This window comes from Passer montanus, unplaced genomic scaffold (assembly GCF_014805655.1).
Source record: "Passer montanus isolate IOZ18808 unplaced genomic scaffold, ASM1480565v1 scaffold17, whole genome shotgun sequence".
NCBI lineage: Eukaryota > Metazoa > Chordata > Aves > Passeriformes > Passeridae > Passer > Passer montanus.
Genome location: NW_024364270.1, coordinates 1,251,186 through 1,275,357, shown reverse-complemented (window position 1 = coordinate 1,275,357; position 24,172 = coordinate 1,251,186). Strand labels below are relative to the sequence as shown.

General features: G+C 39.5%; 1 protein-coding gene across 10 annotated transcripts in view; it reads left to right on the top strand.

Moving 5' to 3' along the window:
* Positions 1–24,172, top strand: part of GRIP1 (glutamate receptor interacting protein 1) — a 211,495-nt gene that overhangs the window by 88,871 nt on the left and 98,452 nt on the right. For 9 of the 10 annotated variants that reach the window (XM_039704004.1, XM_039703999.1, XM_039704000.1 and 6 more), the window contains exon 2: positions 23,747–23,827. The exons of the other annotated variant lie outside the window; for it this stretch is intronic. In XM_039704004.1, coding sequence (XP_039559938.1) covers positions 23,747–23,827 — 81 coding nt within the window. The remainder of the gene's footprint in view (positions 1–23,746; positions 23,828–24,172) is intronic. 10 annotated transcript variants of the gene reach the window in all.

Below are 24,172 nucleotides of genomic sequence, written 5' to 3'. Positions count from 1 at the left end.
AGATGCTGCAGTGTCTTATTTCAGCATTTTCAAAATTAGATCTGTCCTCTTTCCTTTCAAAATATTTTGGAGCTTTTTACTGTATTTTTTTATCCTTAAAGAAAACATGTTTTTAAGGATTAAATAACTTTAAAGGAAGCATTGTATTTTGGATCAAAAATAATACTTCAGGTTGACCCAAAAAGTAATTTATTACTCTATTATTTTACTATATTATTTTTCATCATTATCTGTTTCTGTAAATTCAAACTCTTCCCCCCCTTTTTTGTTTACTTTTCATGTTTAAAACTGTCATCCGTTCAGTTCTAATCTAGAGTTTGTATGAAAAATCACTTCAAAGTTTCCAGTAAAATGGATGTAATTTATATTTCAGAGTAAATACAATATCTCCACATAAACCAGAGAATTGCCTCAGAGTATGTTATTAGAATATCACACTTTACCAAAGAGCTGGTGTATGTTAGCAGCTTTACAAACATGTTCTATAATAATCACATATGAGAGCAGATATATTGCTTCCTCCACTTTCCTGGAAGGAGTTGCAAGCCAGGAACTGGTGGTTCCCACTGGAGTCTTGTATTTTCAGAAGGTATGGACTGAGCCTTCTGAGGTGGTGTTTTCAATCCCTTTTCTGCTGCATGACTAGCAGCTGAGCCAGGATGATGCAGTAGTGGGAGTTCAGAGAGGTGCCTTGGTCTCCACAGCCCTGTGGAAGATGGGAATTGACCACATCCATCAAGAATGAAAGCCACAGCAATTGCTGTGATGTGCTGCAGTCTGTATTCATTCAGTTGTGTAGTAATTTTGTATGTTAAAATTATCATATTGAATATTAGTTTCTATTGTATTCCTTCTGATCAGACAGTCTGTGAAAGAAGGAAGGACCCTTTCTTTATTCAGGGCTGTGCAGTGGGTGGTGAGTGTAACTTCATTGTGCTGCCGAGTGGGTTTTTGATGCAGAGGTGCTGAAGCAGGTGCTTCCTTCTCTGGCTTCACTGGAGCTTGTCTGGCTTGCAAGGGGGTCCTCAGAGCTTCCATGCATAAGATGGTTTGTCTTGCTTAACCCCTTCACTCTTCCTGCTGAAACTACTAGGTTTTATTCCAGTATTTGATTATATGGATGCAGTTTCTCTTCTGGTAAGTAGACATTGTGGTGTACCTAATCAGCTTGCGTGAAATGTTTCTAATGATGCTATAGTAAGTTCCCAATAAATAATTATCTGTTTAACAGCCTTTGCACAGAAAACGGTTTACATCTCCCTGGGGAACAGGCAAATGATACTACTGTTTGGTACATTTCAGATACATTTTGCTGCCTATTCCATTTTCCTGTTGTCTCATGTAATCTTTTGTGCCTGCATGTGATTTTCAGGTTGAGTATTCTGCAATAGAGAACACAGGAAAACCTTTAATTTAGGAAACAAAATGCATAACAATTGAGTATGTGCCAAGGGACTGTGTGCCAGCTGTGTTTGGGGAATGCTGGTGAGTCACCTTGGTGGGCAATATTATTCATGTTCTTACTCGTTTGTGCTTTTCATCTTCCACCTCATGTCCTAGGATGCAAAACCCATGTTTAAAGCTTCTGGCCTTTTTATTAACTTTGTATTATGACAAGAAGGTAGTGCATCTTTGGAGGTTGACATGGATTTTTTATTTTTTGCAGTTAAGGGAAGTAAAGTGTAGTAAATACTTCCTACTGTTACTAAGAACACTAGGAAACTCCTACCATCTACAGAAATAAATTTTCTGGAGCAGAAATAGTTGTGCTTTAATGCACAGGATTTTTTTGTCCATGCATTCGCCATGTATCTTTGTTCTGTGTGCCTGGAGTTGGGTGACTTCAGACACTTCTGCTGTAAGTTGAAATGGCTGAGAGATTCAGGGATAAAAAAAGACAGAATTGTTGTGCAGGGGAATCTCCAAGAACAGCAATACCAGCAGTTGTTCAGTTTTGTAGCAGATGATAAACATACTTCTGCACACACAGTGGGTTGTGCAACCCTGTTCCCATGAACTGTTAGTAATTTCCAAGCGCAGGAGAAGATGGAGCTGCCACCATGCCCTGCACGTTTCTGAAGGCTGCAGGAAGAGACATCCCCCCCACCTCTATGCTTAGGGCAGACTAAGGGAAGGGGTAACTCTGTTTCCAGGTGTACAAGAAAGCACTTGCATCGGTTTGCCAATGACTACAGCCATGATTTTTCCTTCCTGCCCAGGAAGACTGCCGGTTCCCAGCTTAATATATACTTACTGAGTCTAACCATTACAACAGCACTGCCAAGTCTACCACTAAAACATGACCCAAAGTGCCACATCTCCACATCTTTTAGATACATCTGGGAATGGTGACTCAACTGCTTCTCTGAGCAGCCTGTGCCAATGCTTTACAACTCTTTTCCTGAATTTTTCCTAATATCCATGCATTCGCCATGTATCTTTGTTCTGTGTGCCTGGAGTTGGGTGACTTCAGACACTTTTGCTGTAAGTTGAAATGGCTGAGAGATTCAGGGATAAAAAAAGACAGAATTGTTGTGCAGGGGAATCTCCAAGAACAGCAATACCAGCAGTTGTTCAGTTTTGTAGCAGATGATAAACATACTTCTGCACACACAGTGGGTTGTGCAACCCTGTTCCCATGAACTGTTAGTAATTTCCAAGTGCAGGAGAAGATGGAGCTGCCACCTTGCCCTGCATGTTTCTGAAGGCTGCAGGAAGAGACATCTCCCCCACCTCTAAGCTTAGGGAGGCTAAGGGAAGGGGTAACTCTGTTTCCAGGTGTACAAGAAAGCACTTGCATCGGTTTGCCAATGACTACAGCCATGATTTTTCCTTCCTGCCCAGGAAGACTGCCGGTTCCCAGCTTAATATATACTTACTGAGTCTAACCATTACAACAGCACTGCCAAGTCTACCACTAAAACATGACCCAAAGTGCCACATCTCCACATCTTTTAGATACATCTGGGAATGGTGACTCAACTGCTTCTCTGAGCAGCCTGTGCCAATGCTTTACAACTCTTTTCCTGAATTTTTCTTAATATCCAGTCTAATTTCTGTGTTTCTGGCTGATCATGCAGTTCATGCTTTTCCAAACTAAGGTGCCTATTCCTTTCAGGCAGGCATCTGGTAAACTCATGATAATTCCCCAACACTGTTTTGGCCAAATCTCATGATTTACATGTGGCATGGCTGGTACCATGTAGGAGTCTGGCTCCTCTCTGTCCAGCCTGGGAGTATGAGTGCTGCTGCTGGTGTCCCTTTGGTGCTGGTCTGGTTGAGGAAAAGACACTGGAACCTATCCTGCTCCTTTGGCTGGGCTCAGGACCAGGGGTATGCCACTTTCTGGCACTCCATGGTGCAGCTGACCTGTTGGCCAGTGCATCACCTTCAGGTGACTTTCTCAGCTCTTCAGCATCTGTTCTGGAGCCTTGGGGAATTCCTGTATGGCACCATCGTGTGTTGGTGGCTTTGACAGCAGTGCAGTTCAGCAGTAATGGTTACTTTTGTGTACCTTTTAATTACTTAAAATACACAGTCTGTATCTCTGGAACAAACTGCATGATGCCCCTTAATCTTCCTGTTTATCACTGTTTGCTCTGGTTATCTTCAATATGCCAGTCAAATACTTGAAAAATGTCTGCAGTGATTTTGTAGTATGACTTGTGTAATACAAGTCTTTGGTTTCCATAAATTAAGGAATTAATCCTATTTAAATTTGAGCAGCCTTTAGATAAATATTGATCTTAATTTTAGAAAATGTTTAGTAATGGAAAATTAACAGTATTGCAAAAGTGTTACTGAAAATCAGTATTAATGATCCAAGAGCTTTTTGGCTTAGCTGTTGAATCAAAGTCATCCAGACCTGCGGACTGTGAACTGCCTGCTTTGCAATCGTTGAACATAATTTTAAATTATTGTTAGAAATTAGAAATACACTGTTATTGTCATGATAAGTTATGTAATCCAATGTTTTTTTAATGGTTGTGATTCTTCTTCCTAAAAATACCACACAGAGATTTTTAGAGTTTTAATTTTGCCAGACACAGATTTTTTTTCTTGAAACCTTGAAACTTCTATAGTAGATCTCTATCATTGAAAGTTTGTGGTTTCTGTGCATCACCATCTACTTACTTATGCTTTCTCTCATATCAGTGAAACATTAGTGACCTGTAAACTAGGCACAGCATCTCTGCATGGTAAGAACCCTAATATGTTCTCAGTCATATTCCTTTCTCAACAAGTCTTAATTATGCATTTTAATTATCTAATTAAAATTTTGTTTTTCTTCTCACCCCAGTACTCTTATTATTTTCAGCTTAATTTTTTTCCCTATACATTAATTGCTCTGATGTCTCCTGTGTAGCACACAGGTTTCTAGTTCTGGTGCAGACATGATTATCTTCTCTTCCTACTTCCCATCTTTAGCAATTTCAAATAGATAAGTTTCCCAAACCTTGATTTTTAAATTTTTTTTAATGCTGGATGAATATCCATTTGTTCTCTCTAGCCATCCTCTCCAGCCATTCTCCTTTTTGGTATTAGTTCTGTCAGCCTGATTGGACTATTTCTTGCAAGGTTGACTCCCGTTCTGCTGTGCTGGAGGGCACCTAGGTTGTCAGCCTTGTTTCTTAAGAAAATGGCCATGTCCCATACAGACAAACCCTTCTGTCTTGAGGGTTGCTGACACATCTGTTTGCTGGGTTAATCTTGGAAAAAAAGGGAAGCCTAATGTTTGACAATCACTGGCGATTTGGGAGGATGTGCAATAGGGAACAGATGTTGCATCCGGATATTTATCCCAGTGCATCCTTTTGCTGGCCAACAGTTCCAGTTTATCCGAGTTGGACCCACACCAGCTGGCTTTTATCCAGATGCCAGACATTAGTCTAAGCAGGGGATGCAAAACCACTGGGCATCTATGAGAAGTGACATATCTCATCACACCAGAGTTATCACAGCCCAGACCTCTCCAGGCGTGCCTGTGGCTTCCTGTGGGAGCAGTGCTGGAGAAAGCCAGTCACAGGCTCTCTGTCATTGCCCATTGCCCTGTGGACCTCAACAACTTCAGTCATTTCATCCGAGGCATAAATCTTTGCTCAGAATGGCTGACCCATGCATTTTGTACAGGCTGTCCCCAGAATTGGCAGGCTGAGCTTAGTTGTCAGTTCATGAGCTTTGGTTTGCACAAACCACCTTTGCTTCAGCAGTGCAGCATTTTGCACAGTAGTGATAAGCTCTTGCTCATATGGAGGGCTGGATTGCTTGTGAGTGGGTAGTATTTCCCAGCTGCAGGGAATTTCACTGAAATTCCCTGATCATTACAAATTCTGCAGCTATGCTGTTGCTTTTCAGAGGTTTGTCTTCTCTTGTAAAGAGGAGCCACATCAAAAAAGAAGTCCTCTATCTGCCATGCTTTCCTCTCAAGTAAATCATGTGTTTCCTTTGTAATTTACCTTTTCAGGAACTCTTGCATGCCGTGGTGGGAGAGGAGCCAGTGAGCACTCTGTGTGCTTTCCTGCTGCAGGCAAGGACGGTGCGGCTGAAAAGGGGCCGCTAGGGGAGGATGGCCTAGAGAGAGCTCTGGGACAAACAGCCCGTGGCTGGCAGAGCTGAGGTAACCTGACTAGATAATAGGTGTAAAGGTAAACAGGAAGAGGGAGAACGAGAGAAACATGAGCTGCAGCCTGTGGTGCGGCTGCCCAGGTTAGGGTCGGGGTGGGAACAGCAGCGGGCTCCGTGTGCTCGGAGCGTGCGAGGGCCCGAGTGCAGGGTGTGGAGCTGTCCGAGGCCAGGGAGTGCAGAACAAGCTGTGTCCTTTCAAATGCATGCTCTTTCCTCCTGGATCTGAGTTAACTTTGGGTCCAGCAACTTCCATGCACTCAGGAGTGGTGAGTTCAGAGTCACAGAGCCATTTAGGTTTGAAAGGACCTCTAAGATCCTCGAGTCCAAATGTTAACTCAGCACTGCCAACCCACCACTAAATCATGTCCCTAAGTACCTCCAGTGATGGTGACTCAATCACTTCCTCAGAAAGCCTGTTCCAATGCTTGACAGCCCTTTCCATGAAGAAATTTTTCCTGATGTCTTATCTAAACCTCCCCTGGCACAACTTGAGGCCATTTCCTCTTGTCCAGTCACTTTTTTTGCATCAGAGACTGCAATTTGAGTTAAATTTTTGGTTTTCATTAAAAAAAAAATCTCCTTTTAGACTACTCCTTGCCTTGCTTTACAATTGTAAAAAAAATAATTAAATCTGTAGTGACAGTGCTTTGGGGTGGGGGGATAGAGTTTAAGTTGTGTAGATGGCTGCTCAAGAAAAACAATGATAGGAAGCCCAAAAAAGAGGGAAGATACTGTCAGTAACAGAGTGAATAGCTTCAGGCTTTCTTGTTTTGTTTCATTTGGTGGTTTTTGTTGTTATTGTTCCAAATAAACCTCAGACCTCTTTTTCATTTAAGCGTGGTAATAGTTGTTTAGACCCTGGTGTCAAAGCAATCAGAAGCTTTAAACTTAAGAGTTTTGTAAAAAGGTAATAGGGGAAATAGGAAATTGATTTTACTGCCACAAATCATCTTCTGGTACCTTCACTTTTGCATTTTACCTCAAATCAAGGATAGAATGATCTGAGGAATTAAGTCTTCTTGTCTGGAGACAGTGCAATCATGTTTCTTCTAATTTGCCTACCAAGCTCTTGGTCCCACATTCAGAGTACTTTGGCTCAGGTTGTAGATCCAATGAACAGCACCAAGTGTAGTGCTCAGTATGATGCTCGTGGCCTCTCCTGGCAGGGTCACAAGAGAGCTGAGAGGTTCACGGTATGTTGTTTTGTTGTCAAAGGTGAGCTCTATTGGTCAAATTTCTAAATTTGTAGCCAGCTTGCACAGTGATGCATACACCAGTTCACTGCGTCTGTGTTCAGGCTGGACTTGCTTGCTGGGAGGGTTGTAGTGGACAAAAATGATGGTGGATAGCCCACTTACAGGATGTAATAATACAGATCCACAAATACAATCCTTATTAGAACATACAGTCATTAAGACTGGAAAAGACTCTTAAGATTATTGAGTCTAGCCCTTTGCCCAGCACCACCTTTTTTACCACTAAACCATGTCCCCAAGTGCCTCATCCACACACCTTTTGAACATTATTGTTCATACTTGAAAATAAAGTAGCCTTAGTTCTAGGCTAGATCAGTGTACAAATTTTTCAAAAGCATAAAGGACACTCTGCAGGACCAGAGGTGGCAATATCCTGTTGAACCTTACTTTACTGCAGTTACTAAAATTTGATTTTATGGCTTTGTTTGTCTAGAGTGAATAGCAGTCAGCATGGTTAGCTGGGGAACAGTGTTCAAAACTGACTGAGAGAGCAGAGCTCCCCCTCCCTCCTTCATGCTCTCATTCCTAGGGAGAGATGGTAGTTAGACACCAAAGATGAAGGCAGGCTAATGAGGAGCATATTTGAGGATACCAGGGGGAAGTCAGAGCTATAGTTATCCCTGGTAATATTACCATGCCATATTTTTCCCTCCTTTAAGTGTTTTAGCAGCAGAAATCATCTGCTTTCAGCTTGTCAATTTGCTACTGCACCTTGAAAATATCTGCCAGTTTTAGTGAATATTTCAGATGGCTGTAATGGAAGATATGCCTGCAGTGGGTCTGGGGAGGCTGTTGTCACCTGCTATGGTGGAAAAACAGTGCTGCTGCGTGGCAGTTACAATTCTAGTCCCAGCAAGCCATGAACCTGATCTCTTGCATGGGTTTATGTGGCTGCACACCTTGAAAAAACCCCATAGCCTCCATTTACCATCAAACTTAGCAGTCCAGATGAAACATGGGTCACTACATAGCTGTCCTTTGTTCTGCATGGGCTCAGTTCAAAATCTCTCTCCTGTTTGAAACCTGTCTGGCAGGACACATGTAATTGCCTGCAGGATCATTTCTTCTTCTTGCTGACTGCTTCCAGCAGCCGTGTGTGACAGCAGGGAAATGCTTCCTGACAAGTGCAGCCAGGCCGGTGCTGGCCATCAGGCCATGGTGAATTGAACCTAGATTAGCAGAACGTTTTCTTGCAAGAGCTGGAAATGGTCATAAAGTGCACTTCATGAAGATCTCTCCTTAAGATTTAGTTTCTCCAGAGTAGCTTTCTCTTAAGTTCTTTATCAGATTACTTGATAAATAGTAGACAATATCAAATGTAAATTATATTTTCCAGAAACAAATTTGTTTTCCTTGCATAATGTTGTTGAAGAAATGAGAGAATAATTGTGGTTTCATAAAAGTCTAGTGACAGATACTTTATTTGGGGGGCATTTCTGACGTCAACTAAACTGAAGATGTATTTTATCTAGGGTCTTTATTTGCTTCATTTTTAAGTGTAGTGTCTCATAAATTGAATCAATTGTATAGTCCTTTTCTAGGGAAAAAATGTGGATTTTAAGTGTGAGAATAGGTCTGTAGACTTTTTAATAATTTAAATGTCTTAACTTCATGCTTATTTGACTTCTCTGCTAGTACTGATACCACTATTTTCTGATTTTACCCAGTTCATATAGAATGTCTTAAAAGCAAATCTCAAAACCTTACCACAAATCTTACTGTTCACTGCAGTGGTAATGAATATTTTTGGTTTATGTATGATCTCACTGAATATATGTTGTAATGTTAAAGGTGATCTTTAGCAGAATCTGGTAGCAAGAACTTGGGAGAAGCAGCTGTTGTATTTAAAATTAGCACATAAAGTGTCATTAAGATAATGATAGAGGTTCACAGAGTTGCATTCTAAGTGCTAATCATCCTATCTTGTGGATGAGTTGACTGCTGTGCCTTACTCCATGGTGCTTCATGGGTTTGGATGATTGGCCTAAATTATTTGGTAAAAGGCTGATAAAAATAGGAGCACATATATGCATAATGTGTGACATCTGCCTAATTTCTGCCTGCTGAACCCATCAACTAAATTAACATTTTCTTCTCCATCCTTGATCTTTGCCAGTGTCACTGTTAGGTGTAAATTACTGTCCTCTCTGGGTAGTCATGAGGATTTTCAGTGTACTGGCTTGAATTGGCAGGGGAAGAGAAAATTACGAAGGACTGGTGATATTCTAAGTTGTATGAGGAGCTAGCAAATTGCCAGGGCTGGAGTTACTTTTTGGCAAGCTAAAATGTCAAAATGAAGAAATGATGATTCACAAAGATTGTCCAGGAGAGCTGTAATTATAATCATAATCCAGAGTAGTTTTTCTCAGTTCTTTTAGGCAGGTTTTCGTAAGGGAACTGGGTCAGTCAAATCAGCACCCACACCTTTACAAATCCACACTACTCCTTTATCACTTACCTGCTCACATAAAAATAATGGTTTCCATTGTACAGTGGAAAAGACTAAAATTTGTGCGCGGATGGAGTTTCATTGCAAAAAATGCATGAACAGTTGTGAAGTCTTTTAATACTAATTAGTGAACTGAAGCAAAATTAAGGTAATAAAATTAGGGGTTTTTTAAATGGAAAGCCACTGTAGTGGTAGTGTTTGTAGATTAGTGTCTGTATGCATGAATGGATTGCAGCCTCTTCTCTTTCAGCACTTTGCACTTTAATAAACTTCTGTCTATTTTCAAGTGTGTATGAGCACACAAAAAATCTATGAAGAAAGGGATGGTAGCCCACATATCTGTGAATTTCAGAATACATTGTGTGTTTATAAAAAAATGCTGGACAATCTTTTATAGCCTTTTTATATCAAAGTGCTGTTATTCTGAAATTGCTATTGTTTTGTATTGTAAATCACTGTGTTGGAAACATTTATTTTTATGAGAATAAATGTTAAAATATTTTTTAAGAGACTAAAATAATGAATGTGTGACTTCCAATATCCAGTTTTTTATTCTTACATAGGAATTGTGTATCAGACTTGCAGACAGCCATGCTTGCTGCAGTTTGCCAGGGCATTCAGCAGGAAGCTGCTACAGTAGTGGCCTGTTTTGTTATAGCTGCAATTAGGAATGTGGTATTAAGTGCCATATTTTAGAAATACTTGTAGAAATTATGGTGTATAGATTTGTGATGGATTTTTGCTTACTTTTCCTTAAATTATAAAACATAATGCAATATCACCACACAGAAAAACGTATTAATGTACATTTTATGTAAATGTACAAGTCTTGACTTTCTCAGTGCACTTAAAGAGCAAAAAGCCATGCATGTGCCTGAATAGCTGCAAAACCAGAGCAGGAGATCATCCCAAATCAAAACAGCATCCAGCCTGTGTTTGAATCAAAAGCGGTCTGCTAACTTTGAAATCCCACTGCCTTTTCATTTGGCTTTAATAGGAACAAATGATCCCTTAAACTGACATAGTTTTTCAGAGCAGGGTCTTAAGGAAAATTATTGCTTTTACTATTGCTATAGTAGCCAGTCTGACTAAACTGAAGATATCCTGGCAATATGCATGAAAGAGTAATCCTTTTGTGTTTAACTTTCTTGTTTTAACTTCTGATTTAATTTGAATAAATCTGTTAGAAAAGGATAATAAGAACATTTTATTCTTTATCATATTCTTTGTTGAAAAGAACATCTTGAAATAACTTATATTGCTTGTAAGAAACATTACATATATATGGGTCTTGGCATGAACTTGGGGAATAGGCATTCTTTGATCTCTGTTGTAATTTTATTCAACTTCTAATTAACTTTTTACATTTAAGTCTCAATAGACATTCATACTGGAAGCAATGGGAGCAATTCTGAGGCTAATGCAGTCCCTTAAAAAATCATGCTTGAGAAAAAATGTGTACAACAGTGGTGGTTAAATAAATAATTTCTCTGCCAAGACCCTATGTTCACTTTGTTTTGTCTTTATCATTGACACTTCTATATTTTTATTTCATCAATATAATGACAGCAGTAGCACTATCATTGTTATGTGTGCTTCTCTGCTAAGCAGAATATTAAAGAAATTATCTAAACCAAAAATTCTGCATGGTTGCAAAAGTATTAAGGGTTTTGTTTCCTGAACTTCATAGCTTGTTTTCAGTTCCCCTCAGGTTCCTTGAGCTGGTGCTGGTGACAGAACATAAATAAAGCTCTCACTGTCTCCCTTGTTCATTTGCATCTCACTGGAGAAACATTGGCCTAGAGCAGAGGAGACAGTTTGGGAAAGGAAGCAGCAAAGTATTGGTTCCTGCTGTGATACTGGTGTTTTGGGGGTTTCTTGCCAAATCAACTTGTCCAGTGGATTCTCCATAGGCCTTTTGCTATTAGGAGTAGGAACTCAAAGCCGAGGACTTTTAACACCTGTGTGATTTCAAAACAGGTTGTTTCAGTTGTACTGTGTAGTTAGCAAAGGAAAATATAATTTATTACAGGAGTTTGGGAGGCAGTCAAGAAGGAACTGAGATGTGGGATTAGTCTCTTCCCATTGTTACCAACGTGTACTTTCTGTACTCTTCTGTCCTCTGCACCCTGCTGATGCTCCCACCCCCTTATATACTCACGCACTCCAGCAGCAGTCTCCTCCATGCTTTCCTCTCAAGGAATGTACTAGAGAAGCCGGAAGCACATTGAGCTGGCACTGTCCATCAGAGGAGTTAACGGTACGTGTTCCACAGTCCTAACTGCTGTTTGGAAATGTTTTCAGAAGCATTCACATTTCCAGCCAGCTAAAACCAACGCATATCTTTGAGCTTCTGTAAAAGCTGAAAGTCAGAATGTGTTGGCTGTGGAGGGCAGAAACTTGTTTTGTTCAAGCTCTCAGGGAAGATGGTGGTGCCTTTTAGTATTTAAGGCTTTCGTTTTCTTTGTTTAGGTACTTAGTCGTGTTGTACACTTTAAGAACTAGATTGCAGTAGAGTAAAGGAGTAATTTGTTCTTAAGGGCTTTCAAGAGATGTGTCACAGTAGTGTATGATCTTTTCGGGCTTGACAGACAAAGGTTAAAAGCCACTGCCTTAATCAACAATTCTTGTGAGTCTCAATGGCTTGCTTTTGCTTACAGTCTAAATGAGTGTGTTCAACTCACCTCTTTGACTCTGCAGCAAACTACTTGCTTTGTGCAATATGGAAATCATAGCTTCAATTAGGTTTTTTTTTTTAAATACCAGTTATTTCTTGAAATACCTGAAAGCTCAAACTTGTGCTATCATCTGTAAGACATTGTCCCCCCATTATTGATACAGATACTGTCCCCTGTGTTTTCTTGTTGATTTGGTCAATAAAATTCCAGCTGTGCCTGTGGTTGTATTTCCTGCTTGATAAGAGTACTGCTGCTGGTTATATGTCTGTTTCCTGGCGTGGTTAATAAGATGTTGTTGCCTGGATTGTTAAGCTGCAGCAAGGAATTGAAAGCGTTTTGCTCCTTGCATGCATAGGAATGTTCTCCCTTCCTTCTCAATGGCAGTTTACTTTAACGTGTACTGTATTCTGCACCAGGCTCTCCTTTTAGAGACTTCAGATCAAGAAGGAAATAGGGAATAGTGTGTCTGTGAAATAATTATGTGGCCTATTTTCCTTAACTTTGTTTTTTCAGAGGTTTAGTACAGATGTGTTCTACAGCCTGAACAGTGTGCAAGTGTTAATATATTTAGCACTTCGTTGGGTCTGAAGTCTTACACACCATGTCTTATTAATAGTTATATTCTACTCTGGCTCCTAAAATCCACTTGGTTTCCCTCAGTCTTTCATTACAAAAGCCTGGACAAGGCACAGGCTAGCCATGACAGAGTGATCTGGACTCTGGCATTCATCATGCTGTTGGTCTGCCAAAACAAGGGCAGACAATTTGACCTTCATTATATGGCCAGTCTGGAACGTCTGAGCTTTTGCCTTAAATATCATGCAGAATGAGTCCTTTAGCAGCATCAGGTTGATTGAACTTATTTTTAATATGTGATATTTCTTGTTATTTTCAGTTACTTTCTGTTGTCTATTTTGAAATAATTTTATTAATTTAGTAAATGCATTGTTAGAATTAAACGTGCATGCACACACACATACTCATATCGTGATAAATCTGAAATTGCTGGCAGTATGCTGGCAATACACAGAAAGATGTAAGAATTGCATCACCATTACTGTAGTGTTGGGAGAAAAAGTTTAAATAGAACTTTCACAGTATGAAAAAACTAAATCCATATTTATTCTTCCAGTAGTTGTAGCTGGCAATAAGTTAATGCTGTTGTTGTTTCTGGTAGATTCAGAGCCAAAGGCATTGTGAAGGTACAGCTGTGAATTCATGAAAGAGAAGGGATCCTACTTAAAAGGCTTGGGAGATTTGTGCATAGAAAGATTAAAAATTATTTGTCTGAATTCTTGAAGGTTATGGGGGTATAATTTTTCATGTATGCCATACATTCATTTTTATCTATTTCTTTATTGCTGTATTTTCCACAGGATTGCAAAAAGCTGATCCACACATGGACTAAGTTGCATGTAGGCAAAGATGTGGGCAAGCAGATATAATAATTACCATTTTACAGAATTTGAGGAATACTGCAGACAGTGAACTGCTTGCCCTAAATAAGCTTTGAGATTAAATAGGACCCAGGAGACACTGGCAAATAAAGATTGTTTGACAGGTTAAAAGCCTTGCTGTAAAGAACTACATGCATGGATAGATACTGTCTGGAGCACAGAAGGTGGCCTAGGCTTTATGTGAGCTTTAAGTAAGACAAATATGTATATATTGTTTTGTCGGCTTGACATCTCTTTTGTTGCTGTGCTTTGTTCCCACTTCTAAAAGCACACAGCACTTTATTTAGAAGGAATCTTACTCTGCACTGTGTTCAAACCTGTCACATCTTCCAAAAACAATGAAGTTTTGCTGACAAGTGAAGTTAGTCTAAATTATTGCGCAGTCTCTGTGGATATATTGAGTAAACTCTTCCAGGGTAGGGGCTGAAAGTAGGACAATATTTCACAAGGCCATGAGGAAGGTGCCAGGTTTATGGCCTGACTCTTGAAAGAAGTGCAGTCTGAAAGATCTGTTTTTCACTAAGTCTGAGCCATGCCAGTGTGGACTAATGCTCACCATTTGGACTGTATGTAAGAGGGACAATCCCACTGGCATGCCAGTATAAGTACACTGGTACTGGTATAATGTTTATGCAGCTCCTAGTGACAGGTTAGAATTATTCTGTGAACCAAATAAAGCTTGTTAGTGGGATTAAAAAAAAATAACTATAATGCTGCAAGTGTATACATTACAAAGATGGAAAAGCATGCTTTACTCTTAATGCTGTCCTTAATGCTTTACTCTTAACACTAGAGTTAAATTTGTGTAAATTCTTGCTTTAAAATTAAATGGGATACTCCACCAAATGAATATCCTAGTCAGTGTGTACACTGTGCTTTGGTGAAAGATCAGCCAGTGTTTGTGCTAGGTCATGCCCAGTAAGAAGAGCTGGTAGGCTCTGAGCCTAAAGCAGTAGGCTCAGTAATCTGTGTAGCTTCTGGAATGAACAGAATACATGAGAGATAGCCTTAATAAGATCTTCTGAAGAGTGGAAGAATGTTATTAGGAATAATAGAATGACAGGTAAAGCAAGGAAAGAAAATTGCAGACTGATGGAAGGAACTGTTTTCCAGCTGTGAGACCTGATGCATCCTGTGGAGCAGCTTCCAGAGGAAGGTGAAGATGTCATCACCAGAGACACTTGCAGACACAAATAGGCTGAAAAATACATTATATAATTTACTGCAAATAGCATTAGTACAGCTCCAGAATTGAGATGGGATAACTAAACTCAAGAAAAAAAAATACCATTTCTAACTTCTCTTCTTTGAAGAGAGTCTTGTGACTTTGCTTACTCCTATTTTCCGTGAAGCAAACTAAACACCTGTTTTCTAAACAGTTTAATATATTTTAAGTATTTTTTATGCAACTTGAATGACAGCCTCACTGACTCAGCTATTAATCTATATCACTGGCTTCCCCCTGCACACATGCAACTAGCTGCTGCTTTCCCTGGCATGCACTGGAGAAGTTCCTAGTTGACATCCTCTCCTCCCCCAGTCCCTGCCAGCTGCAATGTCAGCAGCCTGGGCAGATGGTCCTGATCTGCTCTGTGTTGTGCTCTGCACTCATAGAAGATGGTATGTCTCTTCCTCTCTTCTACTTTCTAACTTTCAAGCAGTCAGGCCATAGGAAAGCCTCTACTGAGCCTGGGCTGAAAGAGCACAGGCACAGCTGGTGCACAAGGACATGGCTGTTAAGATCTGCTGGGACAGTAGAGGTGCCGTGCAGAACTCAGATGACCAGTATATATTTCTGCTGTTGCATTTTAACCACAAATATAACAACAAATCATCCCACACATTGTGGAACTGTGCAGTACATTCCTTACAGTGGAATGCTGTTGGCCAGGATGCCAGTTGCCTTTTGTCAAAGGAGGCACAGTGGTGGCCAGCCACAGCAGTCAGGAGCGTGGTGGTGTAGCTTCAGGCATTGTCCAGGAGCCACAGGATATGGCATGGCCCCTCTTCTCCCTCTCCCCAGCCCATCTGGGAATGGGCAGCTGAACCCAGGGTAGAAAATTAAAGATAATGCTAAGGTAACTGATGCATTTTTAAAGCTAATAGCTATTCATAAAAGTGTTTTTCTATGAAGTGTGGCATTAATGCTGAAATATTCTTGAGGGATGGTGATTTAACATTTATGAGTGCTAAAGTAATTGAATTTATTAATTATTAGAACTTTGTAAAGAAAACAGTTTTCAATATATTTTTTCCCCCAGAAGCTAATGAATGGCACTTTGATACAATGCCAGCATGCTGCATTACATCAGCGCTACATGTGTGCAAGGACAACAAAACCTTCCTATGGAGCAGGCTGTCCAGAATAAAATTGAAGCGTGAATATCTGGAAATGCTTCCTGTCAGTGATATCTGTGTCACTTAAGAATTTCCTTATAAATTGAAAGGTTTATAGCCCCATCCTCTAGGATAACGTTTTCTGCAGGAGTTGTATGTGCAGAAAAATCCCAAGACTGTCGCAGAAAAGAAAATAATTTACATCCCCAGTTTCTTCAAGGTTTTCCACACACCAACCTCGTCAGTTTCTAGCTGTTCTAGGTAATCCTCATGCATATCACTTATGTGATGCCTGTATTATTTCCATAAACAATAAACACCAGCTCAAGACAATAAAGTGAAACTCAAGTTGAATTTTAAAATGATGTAACAATTCAGTGATGATTCTGGTTTATGGCATTTGTGCTTAATGCTTGATGCTGTATAAACAAAAAGACATTTATCAGATTTGAAGTAGTTTGTGGTTGGAGTATTATTTAAATAGGATTACTTCTTTATTAGATAATCCACTGAAGTGAATTTCACCATATGCTAATATCTCTTGAGACACATTTTGAGCTTTCTGCAGATCCTCATGTTTTAAATGGTTTTGGAAGGTTCTGAATTTTCATGAGCAAAATAGCTTTGAGAGGAGATCAGCATACTTAGTCATTTAGGAAACCAAGCATTTCCATTCAGGTGCCTAAGCACCGGCATAGGAAATTAACTTTGCACAAGCAAACTTGGAGGATATTCAGATAATTTTTCAAACAGTCAAGCTTGCTGAGGTATTGTAAATATCAATATGAAATGGATTCACAGTTATGCATAATTACAGTACCCTACTTCTCTTGCTTCTAGATTAAAACTGAGCTGCTACTGTAATAAGTAACCATATAATTCAGAAAAAAAAGAGAATTAAATTTACATAAAGCATAATAAAATTGAATAAATTTTCACTTTAGAGAGACAACACGGTTATTCATTGGTAGTATAACTGTTAAAATTAAGTTTCTGAGAAAATCAGAGACGTGTCAGCTAAATATGGAAAAGAAAATTACCAAAGGAGCTATGCTAACTCTTTCTTCTCATAATTTTTTCATGTCACACACACCAACAAATGTTACTTATGGAAGCTTTTGAAACCCTATGTTTTCTTAACAAAGACTGCTCTCGAGCCCACTGAGCACACAATTTGATGAGAAGGGATTAAGAATAAATACATACATATTTGTCCTACTTGGAGCCTCGTCCATTAATGACTACTTTATATGCAATTCTTAAAAAAAATTGGATATATCTGAGCACTACTTTGAAGAGCAGCATTGCCATTTCAAAAGTCAAGTCTCATTGGAAGTGACTGAAGCCACAGCTATAAAATGAACTTGAAAAATTACTCTCCCTCTGTACCAGTAGGAGAAATTAATGCTTTATTTCACAGTTGGAGCTCCCATAACACATCTGATAGGGTTAGCATATGGACAAAGCAAATTGTTGACATTCTGTTGTTTCCTGAATCATATACATCCAAAATCTGTACATTATACATCTGGTGGAAAAGGCTAAGATAATTGTGTCTCTTTTTCAACAGTTTATAGTCCCTTGTGCTCTGACACAGCTGTAGTGACATTGTAGTAACCATGAATATTCCAGGATGTTAATTTTTCTCTAGACTTCAGCATTATTTAAAAGGAAACATTACAAAAATATGCTACTTTCCCAGGAAAAGTACATTCTATGAGATATTTTTTGTTGCTTTTGTCAGAGTGAGCTAGCAAGACTAAGTGATTGTATAGCTGGGAATTTGGGTACTCTGTGAATGTGAGACTGGGCTTCAAGTCCCTGCTCCAAATAGTGTTTCAGCTTTCTCACAGAAGGGAAGATGTTTAACAGAAAGGTCTGAGTTTAGAAGAGAGTCAGTTGCTGCAGGAACGATCCTAAAAGTTCTACCAAAACTCTTTGTAAGCCTTCCACAACTTCAGAATAACAGAAAGGTCTGAGTTTAGAAGAGAGTCAATTGCTGTAGGAATGATCCTAAAAGTTCTACCAAAACTCTTCCACAACTTCAGAGCTTCTATAAACCACAGGCATCAGTGGATACATCTTTATTTTTATCTGTAAAAGCCTCTAGCTGCAAGCATTGGAGATAATGAAGAATGCTGTAGCTCAGAATTTACAGTCACTGGTATGATATTGTGCAAAGAAAATATGCTTTTAGATAACGTTGAGCTTCTTTATGCTATTTAAAGATAAAATTCAAGGTAAGTTTCAGATATAGGAAGTATGAGAACTTACTGTATTTTGTGCTGTACTGGCAGGATTCATAAAAATTTGTTGTTTTTTGTGAAAAATTATCTTCATTATAAAGTTAAGGAACAACGAATTTCAGTGAATGGAATATTTCAGATCTAGGAATGTGAGAAGTAACAACTGGGACTCTGGTGCTTTTATTTTTTGTGGAATTAATCTGAGGGATGTTCTCTCAGTTGCAACCAATCCTCATGGCAATTTGTGGTGTTGCCAGTCTCTGTGTCTGTAGAGGTGTGTGATTCTCTACTTGTCTGAGGTGCATGCTGTCCCAGACAGTGCAAACACCAGCACATGAAGTTGATCTTACTCCTGTACACTGAGACAGGTGGAGGTTAGCCAGCTGAAAATGTCGTGTGCTTCTTTGAGGGGTCTTGGGACTCTGGTTGGAGATTCTTCACAGTGGGGGACATTTGAGAGCACCTCAGACTTGTTTGGGTTGGGAAGTCTACTTGGGACCTACGTGGTTAAGCTCTAAAATGATTTAAATTCAGTTTTTCCTTGGCCAAATAGTGGCTTGTTCTGTGGTGAGACATAAGTAAATCCATCAAAGAATGGAAAATGAAGAACTGAAAGATGGAAACTCTGTTCTCCTTCATAATGCTTTCACATCTAATGTTGAAAAAATTTAGTACAGCTTTCAGGCTCCTAAATATTAGAAAATCCCTGTGTTTGATATTCCTCATGTACAAACTTGATGCCACATTATTCACCTGCTCCCTCTAATGCAGGTTTTGCAGTAGAAAAGCAGGTACAAATGGTGACATAGAGCTGAGAACAAGTGAAGTAACTTCACATTTAGAGGGCCATTTAGAAGGGGCAAAGTGAGAGCCTCAGAGTTGTTCAGGAGCTGTTCCCAGTGGGGTGGGAAGAAGCTTCCCCTTCGTATGAAACAGGATGTAGCTGTGCTTAGTCACCTTCAGGGGCCACCTGGTGCTGCACAGGATTTGGACACAGGTACTGTGTTCAGCAGTTATCACACGGACATGTGTGGCAGCAGCAGTGAAGAAAACGTCCTCTAACCCCTTTTGAAGACTTGAAGGAGGGAGTGCCCTTAGCCTTTACCACATCTGTAAACAACATCTTGTGTCAATAGCTTTCACAGCCCCCAAGAGAGACACGAGAATGGTTCAGTGGTCATAAACTGCCTGAACACTGAATGTCTAGACTTGAGTGTTGAGGAAGTGTCTTCAGGCTGTCCTTTTATTCCCTCTTATGTGCCTCCAGTTGGTATCCTTCAAAGGAGATTAACTAAATACAGCAAATATCTAATGATTTTATATGGTCATTTTGCTGACACAGTACCAGGCACTTCAGATATGTATCTGTAAAAATTGTTTCATGTGTAATCTTTCTGGGGTTACATCTCTGTTCTTTCTTACAGTATGGTCATTTTGCTGACACAGTACCAGGCACTTCAGATATGTATCTGTACACATGTGTAATCTTTCTGGGCTTACACCTCTGTTCTTTCTTACAGCCTTTAGTGCTGTTAGTCTTGGACAGATACCCCACACCTGTATATTAAAAGCAATGCAGAATGATATAAATGGGTCACAGCATGGTCCCTAACTCAGAGAATGAATCATTCAGTTACAGGATAGAGATGCCATCAGGTTAAAAATAGGAAGGCAAGTGCAAAAAAAGCTCTTTATCTACCACACAAGCAAAAGGCAATAAACCTACAGCAATAGCTGTAAGCAGTAGGACTTGCCTGTCTGCTTGAATATTATCTTTGTAGTATTTTATGGTATACAGGGCTTTGAAAGGATGATGTGTAAGCTCCTGTTACTGGTCAGGACTGTTTCATGAGGACGAGTAAAAGGAGAAGACAAAAAGGTAATTTTGTTTTGCTGGTTAAGAATACAAATAATCTGCAAGGTGTCACCTCTGAGATTATCACTTGTGTTCTGCCAAGAAGGAGTGAATTAACACAGTGTACATCTTTCACCATTGCACATTTACAACTGTAAGAAACATGCAGAGTATGAATTTGGTGGAAATGATCCCTGCCTCTTGTAAGCGTAAGAGGTTTGGTTTCCTGTAGGCACTGAGTGAAGAGATCTGCTGGCAGAGCCAACACCTTTGTACCACCTACTGACTACCTGAAATTGTTTACTCTGAGTTGTCTGATTTTTTTAGCCTGAGAGAATTACGAGGGGAAAAAAAGCCAGCAGTGTATCAAAAGCAGCCGCACAAGTGGATGTGTGTAGCTAAGCTGGTAGGGAATGTGGCCACCTGTGGAGCATTCCTTCAGAAGCTTGTCTGTGCCCAGTGGCAGGGTTTGCAGCTGTGTGTCCAGGGGAAGGCATTGCTGTGCTTTGGGCGGTGCAGGTTGGCCTGTGAGTTCCTTATGGACTGTGGCTCGCTGCCTGCTGATGATATGTTACTATTAGGGGTGTAAACAGGTGAGATTTGTGCTTCTGAATCTAGCCTGTTTCTCCCTCTACTTTGTGGTGTCTTAAAATACATCACAGTTTTTCCTGATACTGAGTTATCTCCTGTTTGGGGGTGGGGAATGCTTCATATCCTTTTGCCCCTTTGCTTTTTCTGTGTGTTGGCTTGCTGAATTGAGTTTCATCTCCAAGTCTATCATTGCTGGTAATACAAAACTCTGCTACAAATCCCCCTAGGCAGTGTTGTCATAAGACATTTTTGCATTTTTAAGACACTCTTTGCTAGCTACAGACTGGATAAAAGCATCAAGAAATTTTAATTTGATGATAAATTCTTGTGGCTGCTCATGCAACTTTGTTAGTATGTACAAACAGATTTTTTCATTTGGGGCACCATGAATGGTGTCTGACATTTCAGGGCTCTCAGGACTTCCTTGTCTCTCTAGCTTCTTTAGGGTGACATGTATTTCTGCATTTGTCTCATATTTATTTTGCTCTTTCCTGTCTCAGTTAAGCATCTCAGTAAGACTCAATAGGAACTCTTTGTATGGTTGGTTGTGTTTGTTGTCCTTTGCTTCTTGGAGTCCTTCATACCTATTTCTAGTTATGTTTCCATCTGATTTTACTGTTAAAAGGGCATTGGAAGAAAATTCTTTCCAGTCCTGAGAACAGCTTACAAGTCCACCGATGGCTCGTTGTTCTTTCCCAATAAAAATAGGGTATATTTTGCATTTATGGGGTTTCAGAAGTTTACGAAGAAACTTTTTGGGCCCTATGTTTTGCTACAAGAATATGTGAGCTGATTAAGAAATGTAATGCAATGTCATGCCTACAGTACCCATCACATATAAACTTTCAGTTATAATAGGCTTCAATTAAAATACTAGCTTACTCACCTGTGTAGTCTTAGTTACTTTCACAACTACCAGTTATTATGTAGGAAGCATTTTTGCTCAGGCTCCCTAGTAAGTATTTGAATGTGCAGTCCCCTCCTCTCATTGGTGTTGTTAACCAGAAAGATTTGCAGACTTGTCCTGAACTCAGAATAACCACAGGTCCAGTGCAATATTGGGAAAGTCATCCAGCATGAGAGTGCAGATTTACTTATTAGCTCCATGACAATGATTCAGTGTAAAAAGTCTAGTAGTGAAAATTCTTCTTTCCTTTTCTCCTCTCCCTCAATCTGATGACAATAATTTGCATGTAAGAAGTCTGACTTGGAGAGAACTGTTTTGTTCTGCAAATAGATTTTTCCTAGGTACAGCATATAGTCAAATAGAGCCCAGAAGTCATCACTATCCATCAGAAATTGTATTGTTTCCTGCCCACTTTTTCATAGAAAAATGTGTGTGACTCACACTATCTGCTGTCATGTTCAGCAGCTGCAACTAAGTAGTAATGGGTAGGACATTTAAGCCACATGTTCACTTTCTTTGTCTTCAGCCTTGAGTTCAAGCTCAGTGGTGCTTCTGCTGTGAAAGAAAAAAATATAAATGCTACTTCTTTCTGAAGCTTTAGTTCAGTCTTACTATATTTTTTTCTTTAATGGGGGGGTGTATATTCTGCATATGCAATAATATTAGCTTATCAACTTACCTCAAATGGAAGGATATGGCTTTACATATCTTTTTCTTAAATTATGTACCTAGATGCATGTTAATATTTTTTCCATGCTTCTCTATTTCCTGTATCTGGCAGCTTTATTTTCCTGGTGTTTGTACTAGCATGTAGCATAATCAAGCCTGTAAATCTTCCACTTGTAACATTGTAGTCCTAAAACAATTGCAGTTCATTTTACTGTAGAAAACACACTTATATTGGCTGTTGTGCTATTTTACCAATACGTGTTCTTCACTAGTTGCTGTATTTTCATCAAGGTTCATGGCTATAAATAATTATTTTGCCTTTTCCTTTTTTTTTTTTTTTCCTTTTTAACCAATTTAAGCTTTTTGTTGTTGCAACTGCCTAACGGTAGCAGACTTCATTACAGAAGTTCTGGTTCTAGAGGATAACCAGCTCTTTCAGTCACTTCTTTGAGACCTGATTTTAAATTAAATTATGCTGACCAAACCCTTATCTCACTGGTATAAAAACAGACTGCTGTCTTTGATTCAAGTTTCTAAAGGAGTTTGAGACCTCGCCAGATGTAAAGAGTGCAATCAGCAAAGAAGGATTATACTGTCAAGAGTGCCAGCTGAAAAGATGGTTCTCCAGAAAAAGTTTATATGGTTCTGTTTGATCTGAGGATGCTATAAGAGATAATGTAGTCTTTGATTCCTCTACTCATTGATCAGTATTTAAGCATGTATTCATGCACATGCTATAAATGCATCAGTCATTTGCAATCTGAAGGAAAATATTCAAACAGAAAGATTTGTGACACTTTAAAGTCTTTGAGCACTCAATTAAGGGGAGGGCAAGGCAGAAGCCTGATTTCTTCTGAGTCTTCTTTTGATTGAAATTATAAAATGCATATACTATTTCTTCTTTTATTCACATTTCTTCCCTGCACTTATAGCTTGTCCTTTTCAAAGCAACCATATAGTTGATTTTTTTCCTTACCATCATTCTGCTCTTAAGAGGGATGTAGATGTGACTCACTTTCTGCCTAATGCCGTCTCTAATTGGTGACTCATCTGCTCATCCCACTATTAGTGGTCTTTTATGCACTGAAGTTGATCATAGGTGTTCCACATAGCTTCCTGTTTAGACACAGACAGGTACAGTGCTGTTCTTGAGGCACAAGTGTGCCTGGCCTGTTTGGCAGCAGCTTTCTGATGTTTTCCCCAATCAGTTGTTACAAAGGAAAAGGAATCACCCACTGACAGATCCTAAAGGAAAAGGAGTGCATCTTCCCAGACAGAATATTCAAAAGCTTCTGGAAGCCTTTTACTCCTGAACAGGGACAGTGCCTCTGCCATTCAAGTCTTTGACACACGAAGCTTCTAAACACGAGAAAAGGACAATTTCTATCATTATGTTAAACCTGAAAAAGCCTTTGTGTATCAGCCCTGTCATCAATATGTGTTACCTCCAATCTGAGTTTTGGCACATCCTTTTCAGCTCTCCTATTCAGAGCTTTTGTCATCGAGCCTAAACATGACATTGAGCACTGACTCAGCATTTAGAAATACCCATCTTCATCTGGCTCACAGCATCTCTTGTGATCTGCTCTGCTGGTTCATACAGTATCTGGATAAAAAAATGTTGGATTTAACATTATATTTAACAGTAACTGGAGGTGTTGCTTGTTTCTGTTTAGATGAGAGTCCTTACACAAAATCTGCAAACCAGGCAAAGGCACCTGATGGAGCACTGTCTGTGAGGAGACAGAGTATTCCAGGTAAGACTTGCTTTGCTTTTTGTAACACCTAACTTGTTTTCAAACAGCAAGGTAATACTAATCAAAATTCAACTAGTTATAAAAAGCAAATGTATGACAGTTGCTATCAAGCAACTGTATAAGGAAGGTTCCAAGAGAGCTGTAAGAAGTTTCCACGGTTAGGTTGCCTCAAGCTTTTGCTGTGAAGAATATCCCCATATCTCTGTCTTTCGCAGCAGATTTGAGACACTGAGCACAACCACCTTTTCATCAGAGGCTCATACATTTTCAGGCCCTCTGAAATCTGTTCTTTGCTATCTGGTTTCGATACTAGAGGGAAATTAGCTCATGTTTTCCACTACTCAT